Consider the following 12882-nt stretch of genomic DNA (forward strand, 5'->3'; position numbering starts at 1 on the left):
TTAATAGGCAGTTCGCAGTACAACTTCTGTTATTTTTTCTTTGGATGCAATATGATACCAGTTTCTCTTTAACCTAGCCTTAACGTTATATGTACTTAATAGTTTGTTGAAACATTTGTATTTTTAAAACTTTCCCAAATTACATACGCTGTGCATTTTTTTTGATGCATTTGTCTATTCGTGTCTGATTTTTACGTAATTTTATTTAGCTATACATTTATTGAAAAGCTGTACTTTGTTTCAGGTAATATTATCAGAAATTTATGTTAGCAGCAACGGTATATTGCTGGTTAAAAGTAGGATACAAGTTTACATGCAGATCATAAAAATTTGAATTGGGGAGATGAAATTGTAGATGATTCACAACTAGATCTGTACTGTGTAAAGGTGCTGGGACTCGAATCCGTGCTTTGATTCCGAACGCACCATTTTGTATCCAAAGCGTGGCTAGCGCTGAGTAATTCAGGCAGTGCTACAAATTGTCTCATAGGTGAACTCGAAGGATATATATATATATTTTCAATAGCCCCACTCCTGTAAATATTTAGGTTTAGGAAGATCTGGGTTTGTTTGCTGACTGTTTCCTTTAGCCAAGTCAAATTTACATGTACCTCATACACATAGGATTTCGAAGACCGGTGTGCAGTGTCCGGGTGTTTACTTCCTCAGGAAACTGATTGGTGAATAAAATATCAGTACTCCGAACAGAGCACCAAACTGAAAAAAACAAAAACATATAAGTTTCTCCTTTGCTTGAAAGGCCATTAAGTCCAACAATAAATCTAGCACTTACATGTATATGTAAATAATATTTTGTACACACAGAAATGAAATATTCGCAAGCAAAAGATACTGATTAGTTGGGAATGTGCAAAACGAATTAAAAAGTATTTCATTTTTCTATAAAATGTTTTAAATAACTTTTTTTTATTACTGAATCTTAGGTATTACAAATTCGTATGAAAATTAAAGTAAATTGACATTATGTTGCGAGGTGACAACATCATTAACTTCGCACATCAAGCTTTTTGGCATACCGAAATAATTATACCGTTTCATCTTCAAATAATATATTTTGCATATTTGTTAACATACGACACAGCTCATGAGTTTTAATCTTCAAAATGAAAATAAAACACGTAAAGATGACATTTCAATATTGCAGTTGAATTCTTAGCTTAGGTATACAGGATCCTCCTTCATGGTATATTGTCTGTTGATGAATATCACCATCTATTTTATCAATAACACAGTTTTATTGGTTAAAAAATTTAATTTGTTTATATTTTGCGTTGATGTAGATTAGTGAGTTTTCGTATTGTTGCATTCCATTTTGTTCGGTGAAGGCAATAGCACTGACTGCTCTCTCTCCCTCTCGAACTTCTTACCGTAAAATCCTGTATTAGTATGTGCCTCCGTGCGAGCAGCTGAGCGACAGAAAGAAAGCGCTGTTTGTTTTCATCAGAAAAATGTAGAATACCACTATTGTTTTTGCTTGCGTGTGATTATATACACATTACTATAATTCACTAGTAATTGGATGACATTAAACATCTATTTTTTAACCATAACACTTTTGCATAAAAGACCAATATATTCTTCTCGGGAAATCTGACTAAACTTTCGGGATAGTTCTGACAATTTTCTTCGTTTTAAACTGGAACTGATGTGTGATTCGTATTGAAGTAATAGCTAAAAATAACTTTGAATGATCTCAGATACTCCCTTTAAGAAACACAATTTAATCTTCGGAACTTTTTAAACTGTTCCAAATCATGTCCAGAGCGATAAGGGAAGCAGTGGCGTAGTGTTCTGTTAAATAGTAATCACTTACAACGATTTTGTACCGTTATAGATGCTGGTCGGATAGGATATTTGCTGAAGTTTGAATAGGAAGCATGAACTCTGGAAACTGTCGTTCGAAAAACTTCATTTCATTAAGGCATTTTGCTTCCATTAAAGTCTAGTGACACAAATGGTTCGATAGTTTGTTATATCGTGCAACCGTTATCGCAATAGGACAAGGTTTCGCCTGCGGCATGTAAGCACGTCCTTAAAGTCTTATATTTTAAATATTATTTTGGTATTTGCATTCATATTTGCTTTAAAATTATTCATAACATTTTTGGAGAGTAACATACTAATAATTTGTTATTTTTGTTCGTTCATAATGTAAATCAGACGACAAAATATTTACAAACAAGTAATATCTCACAGACATATTTACGAAAATATTCTGTAAATCAAATATGAACTTTTCTAAATATATTTTACGATTATGTAGCGTTGTTTGGTTATCAAGTGCCTGTATGCCATGATTATTACTTACAATATCTAGCACAGATCATGAATATACTTAATTTGTGAGCAAAATACAAAGTGATATAGATAAAATATCTACAACTACTTATAAACTATCATTTAACTTGAGTAAACGAATATATTAAAATTGTGTATTAATTTGACGTATTGAATATTTCACATTTAAATATCAGAGAACACAAATTCTAAATACATTTCATATTCTGAAAAGTACTAATTTTAGATATTTCCGTACAACTAACATAAAAGTATATGACATGTTCAAAATTCACATAATATAACACAAGTAGATAAAAAAGAAATATATATGAAATATTTCAAAAGTTCTATCTGAAGACATTCTCATGTGTATGTAATAATATTTTATTTTTCTAAAATGAGAAATGACTAGGTGAAATGTAAATTTGTCAAACACATAAGATTTTATTTTGCACCTCCTGCGTTTAATTGGAAGAATACCTATCTCCAAAACATTTATCTTGTAACAATATCCTTATTTGATATTGGCTGCAAGGCTACGAGAAGCGTGTGGAAAAGCAAAAACTAGGATTCACGTAATTATGTTTTAAAAATAATAAAAAAAAAAATGAAGTGAGAAATTGTCACCATACGCTGGCATAAGCCATTTCTTTGTGTTCAAAGATTTTTCAGAAACATATATAGTACACATTTAATTCGTTACATAAAATATACATTTTTAATTTTCTATTTTATAATAGGTAGTTGTTAAAACAAGACTGGAATAGCTTTCAACAAAGTTGGCCGGGACATCTGATTATGGTATAGCGGGAATAGTAGTTTCACTAACTTTAAAATACTTTGAGTTTTCGAATTAACAAGCGTGTGCCTTACCATTTCATTTGAACAAAATTTTTCTCACAAATAACAGTTGCATTACGTTGTAAAGTGTGCTAATTCTTTTCATTATTCGATCTATATTTTATGTAACATGAAAATTTCCTGGAGGTAACGTCAAATATGTAAGGCTATCGGCGGGTTTGAATACGTGCTTCACTTCCAATCGTAGCTCCGGAACGTGCTAGTTTATATCCAAAACGTAGGTGGCACTGAGCAATTTAGACAATAGTGTAAATTATCTTATAGATGAAGCGGAAGTGGATATTTAAGCTTTGTCTCAATAGCTTAACTTCTAAAAATATTTATGCCTAGGTAGATCTGTTTCGTTCCTCCACTATGTTTTCTTTAGTCACAAATTTACGTATACATCGTTACCATACGAGTTCAAATGCAGTGACGAGTGTTCGGGTGTTTACAACATGAGCAAAATGATTGATGATTAAGAACATCAGTAGTGCATCGTCATCGAACTAGAAATGCATATAAATAACTCGTTACCTTTGATGACGATAACGTCGAATAATATCTTGCACTAACATGCACATATAAATAGTGGTTTGTATACACATAGAGGTAGAATATCCACATGCAAAAATACTGATTGGATGAAAGTGTGTTAAACAAATGAAAAATTATTTAAATTTTGCTATAAAATATTTTTCAATACCTTTCCTTATTAATAAATCTAAGGCATCAAAAGTTTTTATCGATTGGAAATTAAAGCAAATTGAAATTATGTTGCAAGATGTCATCATTACCTTTACACATTAATCTTTATAGCATATTTTGTTAAATGGAAGAGTGTCGTAGCGTTCAATTAACCAAAAATGACATAGCAATTTTTTATGGTTAAAACTAACTATAAACATTATTATATCCTAATTGCCGAAGAATCTCTTAAATCTTACTTAGTAGACAACTAGTAAGACTTCTTACACACCATTAGCATTACTATCTTGAAGTCTTACTTGATAAACTAAGACTTATTGGCACATCATAGCCATTACTTTATGTTAGTCTCACTTGATAGGCTTGTTACACAGCATAATCATACTTTATTTCTCACTTAGTACATAATTAGTAAGACTTTTTACACACCATTAGCATTACTTTTTTTAAGTCTTACTTGATAGACGATTACTAAGATTTCTTACACATCATGACCATTAATTCCTTGATGTCTAAGTTTATAGACAGTTACATAAAATAACCATTACTTTATTTAAGTTTCACTTGATAGACAATTACTAAGACTTGTTACATACCATAACCATTACTTTATTTAAATCTCACTTAGTAGACAATTACTAAGACCTTTTACGCACCATTAGCATTACTTTTATCAAGTCTCATTTGATAGATAATTAGCAAGACTTGTTACACATTATTACTATTACCTTCTTGAAATGTCAGTTTATAAACAATTATTAAGACGTGATACACACCATAACCATTACTTTATTTAAATCTCACCTGATAGACAATTACTAAGACTAATTCTAGACTAGAACCATTACATTATTTAAGTTCACATGGAGCTAGAACTAAGACAACTTCAAGCACATATTAGTCTAAACCACGTTGTTATTAATCAGCCCATTATTAAACCTAAATTCTAATAACAACCTCAATAATGCCGATATATCTTATTTGCCAAATAACTGATTTGGTTGTACCACCTATATTAAAGTCTGTATCCAGTATTTAAAGAATTTTCATTTCGCGCTAAAATTGAATTTTTAAATAGTTATCCATGCGAGGTTTCTAGAAATCGAGTCAAAGGTAATAAAGTCAAAAAGTTTTTTCCACTTTGATAAACCTAATTTTCTGGCACATCTAATACCCTGTATTCCCCAAATCAACAATATTCTCTCTCCTTTTTAACTTCTGTCTCTCCATCCACCGGGTGATAACTTGATTGGGTTCTGAAATCGATTTAACTAGCTACCCATACCAGAGAGAAAAAACTATTATATACTAGTACATTTGTAATACAAAGCTATAATATAATTTATAATTTAGAAGTACTCGTAACAAGACTGAATCAAAAATTATTACATATGATAAACTTAGAAATCTCATTTCTTCACCTAGAATGTCATATGAGCAACCCTTTGTCAGCAGAAATCTTGGCACTTGAAGCCTGGTTTTTATTCCGAGTAATATAAGACCATGACCATAATGTAAAGTTAGTTCCCCTGAACATCGTAACTCTGATTCCTTCGTTTCTTTAGCTTCTAGTATTCCATCTATGATAGAACTTCATTTTTACAATGTGTGACCCTGTATGTGTCATCCAAGGATTCTCTATCTATCTTCCAAGAAAAGCGAATAACGATAAACAACATTTAATATGAATAAATGTGTTGTTGCACGACGAATTTTCCGCCCGCTTGGTTAACTTCAAACTTGTGACAACACCCAGCAAATCTTATATCAGATAAATTATAATTTGTATGTGGAATATCTGGCTAATGAAACCGTAATCAAACGATATTTGTAAATGTGGTATCTCTAATCTTTATTGCAAACTTATCCACTCTACGAATTCACCCAAATACTCATAACCTTGTTAAATAGTTTTATATTCTGAGGGAGAGATCTGGTCATCTCATTACTGCTTTATTGGTTTAGTACCTTGCTCCTAGCTCTGCTAGACAAAAGCGCTTGGATATATATATATATATATATATTCACAAAAATACTTCTACAAGTAATTAAAATATTGAGATTTTTTGAAATGACATAAGAAATGGCAACAAAGCGAAACTAAAACACCACACGTGTGCCATTTCTGGCTTGTTAGGAGAGTGGCAGTAACTGGAAAATGTCGTGCTTCAATACAAAACCAGTCGGCAACGCCAACTTGAATATGTGTTAAGAGTAACTCTTTTACTTACTACTTAGTAGTTAGTGTTATTCGTATATCGATGTATGCACGTACTTGATTGGAGTGTTTAATGTCCTTTGGAACATCGAGGCTACATGAGAAGGATACATCATATAAAGTGGGATCCCATCCACTACTTGACACTCCACCGATATTGAAACGAAATGCACCTTTACAACTATTAGTATAATATGGTGCAAGAATATTAAAAAGATATGTAATTTGTTGGAACAATTTCGTTGTGTATTTTCCAAAGTAGAAGAATAAGTTAAAAAGTATGTTCGGAATTCCATACGTATTGTGGTATAGTAATTTTAACTACAAAAACCAGAGGAAACATTATATCCTGTCTTAAATTAGGATAATAGATTTTCATATCTGTCTTGTATCTGCTGACAAGACAAACGAACGGACGAAAAATTCGTTATGAAAGACTAACCTTCACAAGTTTAGTTAAATGACGACACAAGGTAAAGCAAGTTAAGGCTATAGATTCATGTTCAGTTAGTTAGTATTAACTAACGAAATTATGTTTCTTGGTGTGAAATGATTTTGCAAAACCATGTAGAGATGCTGATTCGAGTAGGTTGTTATACATTAACTACCTACTCGAATCAGCAGGTAAAGCGAATATATACGAGGGTCACAACGAAAGTTTTGAGATGTGAAATAACTTACATACTTAAAATCAATTTAACACATTTTATCCAAGTTTTCACCATTACACTGTACACACTTTTGCATCCTCGAAAACCACTTTTGGAAGCAGTGTTGCCGTTTTTCTCTTCAAGTGTTGAAAGTTCATTCTCGTAAGCCACTACAGATTCTTCAGGGCTGCAAAATCTCTTCCCACGCATGCGATCTTTCATCCTGGGGAACAGAAAAAATCACACGGGGCCAGGTCAGGGCTATACGGCGGATAAGTCATAAGTTTGACCTCCGTGGATTCTAAAAACTGAATTGTGATGTTGGCCGTGTGTGCGGACACGCTGTCATGATAAAGCAGGATCCCACGCAATCCAGTTCTTGGACGCCATTCCTAAAGCTTCAGTAACAGTTCTCTTAGGCAAACAGTGGTGTACCACTGAGTAACAGTCCTTTGTTCTTCAAGTGGAACAGTTGCAACATGGCCAGATTTGGAGAAGAAAGTTGCGACAATCTTCTTCCCCACACTTCGCGGTCGCTTCACTTTCGTGGGTGGATTGTCGTCTGGAAAAATCGAAACTGTAGACTGGCGTTTATTTTCAGCGTCAGATTGATTGATCCAAGGGTCATCACCAGTAATAATATCAGAGACGCGTCGAGAATTGCCTCCATCAAATTTTGCAAGCATTTCTTCACACCATTACACACGCATGCGCTTCTGCTGTTCAGTCAGTGTGAAGCACCCAATGCTAATGAAATCTTCCTGAGCCGAAGATGATCATGAAGAATTTTTGTTACTCCTGGTGATCCCATGTTCACTGTAGATTCAATGTCCTTGAAAGTTGTTCGAGGATTTTCTCGAATCATTTGTTGCACAGCGGCAATGTTTTCATCTGACACAGCTGTTGCCTGACGTCCAGCTCTCTCTTCATCTTTAAGCGTTGTGCAGCCTCTTCTGTATTCACCAAACCACCGAAAAATTGTAGCACGGGGAGGAGCAAGGTCCCCAAATACCCCCTGCAAACGGTCAAGGCTTTGTGTCTCGTTCAAACCACTTTTGAAATCGTAAAGGATCATTGCCCGAAAATGTCCCCTTTCGAGCTCCATTCTAGACAACCGAATACTGCTCACATCAACAAACAAGTGAAGGCGATACGGCCACGCCGATAAGCGAGGCGAGTTGTAACTTGCTTCGCTTCTTCGCTCTGGATACCAGTACCGAACGCAATTGTTGGAATTCAAATAGTGTGCCACAATAATGCGTATCTCAAAACTTTCGTAGTGACCCTCGTATATACTAAGATACCATATGAATTATTCTTGTGCAAACTATACATGGTATGACACGCAGTATGACTGAAGATTTAAACCGTCATGATTTTGGTCTTACATCGTTGCATATATTGCATAGAACGCTGCAGTATTTTTTGTTATTTATTGCTGAACTAACCAGTAAAATCATTCAAGCAATATTTATTCTTTCACAGGAGATATCGTAATTAATTTTAATCGTTTAAATTATAATGAGACATTGCAATGGATGCGGAATTTGAATTTGTAAAAATCAAAACCGAATTGAGCGAAGATTATCTGCCAGAAGAATTGCCTGACAACAGTTACTACCCTGAAGACCAACAAAGTTCAACAAAAGTGCAAGATTCTGATTCTGAAGGCTGTGATGTTCCTCATCCAGAGGAGAAAGTTGGTATTCAGGATACAGTAATCAGGGTGAAGACAGAAGTAGTCGAGGATAGTGATCAGGCCATACGTAATGATGCTACAACTTTTCTAAATACTTCTTTGGATGACTCTACAGAACAAAATGTCATTCATAATGATTATGAAGGAGAAAATGAAAGGTAAGTAATGGATTTTCATGTCCGTTTCTAAGTATGGAAATAATTTCGTTCCTTGTTCTGTCAGTTCTTTCAGGTTACAGGAAATTTTATCCGAATCAATGTTCTTATCTTAGAAGGAAAGAAGAACATATATGGACTGCAAGTAAAGTAATAATTTACATAATCACATATTTTATTATGTTACTTAAGTAGTTTACAGCTAATGCATAGAACATTACGATTTTTCAAATTTTATTACCATTCTATTATTAGCATAAGTGCTATTCAACTTATTGTGACACTAGTGTATTTTATATATTGCCACGATTTTTAGCATATGATATTCTTGTAAATATTATAATTTGTAAAAATCACTGAATTTGGAAACTTTTCCGATTTAGTTAATTAATCCACAAACATTTTCTTCACCATGAATCGTCGGTACATGTGGATGTGATCATGATGGATTTTTGTTTCTTACCAATTTTTGACTTGGAAAATATATGTTTATAATTTGTTTTGCGATAGAAAATACTGCATACTCTTTAAAATTATCAAATGCACATAGATCAGGGAAGAAAACGCGTTACCTCTAGCGATTATTGTTTTTCGTAGAACATCCGTTTTTAGATATTTCAAAAAGGATTGCTTATTTATTGAGTTAAATAATAAACATATTATTGAAAAAAGAAATTGTACTAAACAGAAGGTAGTGCATTGTAGCACTGTGAGAATGAAGCTAATAGGTTTCAACACAAAGTGTCTTGGAATTGAAAACAAATGCTAACCTCTATAATTTCAGATATTTATCTTTCGGAGTGTATCCTAATTTGTGTCTTTTTATTGTACACTATTTTCTATTTTCTAAAATTTCTTTTACATCTTGTATGTTTATATTAGCGAAATAGAAAGATTTAATTGAAAATTGTTATGTACTTTAGTCCAATAATATAGATTTTGTAAAGCAAGGATGTAAACAAAATCTCTGCTCTTAAATTTGGAGAAATAATCGCTAGATGGGAACAGTTACTAAGATGCTCTCCTTATTAGAGCGAACATTTGCAAAATTCTCCACCGCTATGGCACTAGTTCGATGGCATGTTATATGTGGGGGTTTCTTGCCTGCGAATCAGCTCATTAGCTTTGTATTTAAAGACAAGTAACGTTACTGGTAAGTTGTAGTAAAATTGGACACGTCAAAAAATTTCGTTTTGGTTTTAATTAAAATAATTTAATCTAATCATTGACTAGAAACATCAAAATTAAGTGTGGAAAGGAGAAAAAAGTTAAAGAACGTGGAAAATGTGTCAATATGTTTTGTAATTATATGAACATGTGTGCATGTTACGCGAATTATATATATATATATATATATATATATATATATATATATATATATATATATATATATATATATATATATATATATTTGGAGTAAATTTTATCTAATTTCACGTAAATATTTGAGAGTCATTATACAAAAGCACATTTCATAGAAAATGAGATATGTTGAAATTTTAGTATTAGTTGCTGCGAACATCGTTTACTAATTTATTTAAAATTTATCAGCAATGCTTAAAAGAAGAAGTCAGTTGCGGAAATTTCATATTGGCACATCGAAGTACCATTATTCTAGAAAGCTTTAAAATTAAGATTATATATCAAACGAAATTGAAAAGAAAACAATACATTTGTTAAACACATATGAGATGAAAGTGGCTATTTTAATGAAGACATATCTAGTAAGCCATCTTACTTGTTTTTGTTGTCATATATTTTGTTGAAATAAAGTTGTATGCTATCGACTGAAAATCGAATTTGTTTGTTGCAGAAATAGTACAGTAAACTAGTTGATAATAGTACTGGTATAAGAAAGTAAATAATAAATTCCTACACTGTCTCACTGTAAATTATCAGTGCTGGTCAATTTAATTATCGGTGGTGTGCATTTCCTCTGGCAGAATTATTTTATTATACGGGAAAATGCTTATGCAAGCTACCCAGTACTGGTGATTTCCTGGGGCGTGAACATTAACGTCACAAAATCCATTTGTGCATAACACCGTAGTGACAAAATTTATAAAAACTTCGTAGAGTAACATATGGGAAATTATTTTTGTACACGTTATTAGCGATTATGGATTGAAACCAGTAATCGCTACTATTCCTTGTCTTTCAAGGAAAAGGTGCCTAAGAATGATTACTACCCTGCTAATGAAGGGGTTTCGACAAAAATGCGTGACAAAAATATAGAAAAACGTTTTGAACACCATATACTTTTACTCGGGAGGGAACAGATGGAAGTCCAGATACAGCGATTAAGGTGAAAAAAGAAGTAATTGAAAGTAATAGTGATGACATGGGAAATCATATTACAGATTTCTTAAGCATTTCAGTGGAAGAATCTGCAGACAAAGTCACTTTTAGTGATAATCGAACAGAAAATGGAAGGTAACTATAGGATTTAGTCTCAGTTCCGTCAAAGCAAGTTTTAGTTTACATAGGCTATAAAAAGTCGAGCAGTAATTTTTTTAAGATAGTAAGAAGAGTAAGTAGGTAAATTGATTTCTTTTTTGAACAATATAAATTATTGTTGTGGAACCAAATTCTTGAGTTCGTATTTCTAATTAGTTTATAATATAAGGAGAGTGCATACCAATTTCGCTTTGCGAAATTAATGACACTACGATTTTGTGATTTTACTAGTTATTGTACTTTGTTTATTGGCAAGTACTTTTATAACAGTTTAATTTTATGTAAAGTGCACATTTCGTAATTTAGAATTATTATAAATGTTATAAACTAAACTTCTTTTGTTCATATACTTTTCTAACTTGTTTAATTAATACATGAATTAGTTTGTTCGGCATAAATTTTCTAAATACTTGTAAACGAATTATTCTAGCTTTTGTTACAGATGTTACATTCTCAAAATAAATATTTGTAATTGATCAGTAGTAAATGGTAATAGAATTCCTTAAATGTAGTCACAAATACCAATTTCTTCAAGAACTTACGCGTCACGAAACAGATGCGATAATCAATTTATTTCTCCTAAAACTTAAAATTTAGACATTTTAGTAAACACTAGCAGTCTATTACAGTTATGTTTAATAGAAATAAAATTATTGAAATGTTTCAGAAAACTTAATTGTAGAATAAAGTGGTCTGAACATAGAAAGAAGAATCGTTGAAGAAATAGGTTGCTGTCGGGAAGTGTTTTACCGTACATTTAAGGAAGAATTTCGTAAGAGACATAATTTCAGAAAAATACATTCCGACGTTTTTGTTTTGAAATTACCTCATATACATATTTTTAGTTAATGTTGAATAGTCTTGAGATTCATTTATCTATTTGATGTTTCCTCTATAGTTAGAACTTTTGTGGTGATGTCAGAATAGGGATTTAAATTGAAAATATGAAGCAGAGAGCATTTGGTGTAACTTATTCAGTCAAAATGTTTAAGTGTCGAAGTTTTCGAAGGTGTATTACGCAAACATGCAGCGTTCTACTGGATGAAGAGGATCACTACATGTATTCTGAGCTCCCTCGTGGATAAGCGATTAGCGTATGCACCTTTGACGTGGGAGACATGTGTTCGATTCAGGCGGAAGGTCATGTGGTTCGAATCTCACTGTAAGCTGTAGGTCCACGTCTCATATAGACTCGGCTGAAAGGTAAGCTAAACTGAAAACCGAAGTAAAATATATTCTTTTTCAGAGAAAAACTGGCTAGTTGCGATGTGCGTGCGTCGAATACGCAGAAACATTCTGAAGACCAAGATAATTCTGTTGCAGAAGAAAAAGATGTAAATTCGGATACAATAATCAAAGTGAAACAAGAAGTCATGGAAGACGATAATGATGACGTGGGCAATGATGCGACTAATTTCTTAAGTATTTCGATGGAGGAATCTCTGGAAGAGGACACTGTTAATGAAACAGAAAATAAAAGGTAAGTGTAAAACTTGCACGTGACGTTTTCGAATCAATGCTTCATTTCTGATTCCGTCAATATATAAACATATAAGCTTTGCGATTCTTATTTTTTTAAAAATGTTTAAACAGGTGATGTTACATGCATTTTCTTCTCCGCAACTGTTGAACTCTTTATACCTAGGTAGAATATACTTTGTAGTTTTATGATATGCTCAGTTTGAAGGTCTATATTGCTGTTATGGGGATATGTCGATTTATGTCCTATTTCTGAATGTCATTTCTCAATGAAACTAAAAATAGTGATGTTCCAAATTCAACAATCTTGACTTTATTTGATCTTATACTAAATGATCATTCTAAAAAGGGAAATTTCAATGCAATTATTTCTTT

The 12882-nt window shown here is 32.5% G+C and overlaps 1 protein-coding gene across 6 annotated transcripts in view; it reads left to right on the plus strand.

The window, feature by feature from the left end:
- The window catches only part of LOC145691126 (uncharacterized), a 29902-nt gene that overhangs the window by 9255 nt on the left and 7765 nt on the right, over positions 1–12882 (plus strand). For 5 of the 6 annotated variants that reach the window (XM_081766851.1, XM_081766852.1, XM_081766854.1 and 2 more), the window contains exons 3-4: positions 8203–8574; positions 12275–12508. In XM_081766851.1, coding sequence (XP_081622977.1) covers positions 8252–8574; positions 12275–12508 — 557 coding nt within the window. In that variant the 5' untranslated portion in view covers positions 8203–8251. Of the gene's footprint in view, positions 1–8202; positions 8575–10088; positions 11005–12274; positions 12509–12882 lie in introns of those variants that run through there. The other variant, XM_081766856.1, reaches the window with a different exon arrangement.

Source organism: Thermobia domestica, chromosome 7, assembly GCF_964235325.1.
Source record: "Thermobia domestica chromosome 7, izTheDome1.hap1.1, whole genome shotgun sequence".
In the NCBI taxonomy this organism is placed as follows: domain Eukaryota; kingdom Metazoa; phylum Arthropoda; class Insecta; order Zygentoma; family Lepismatidae; genus Thermobia; species Thermobia domestica.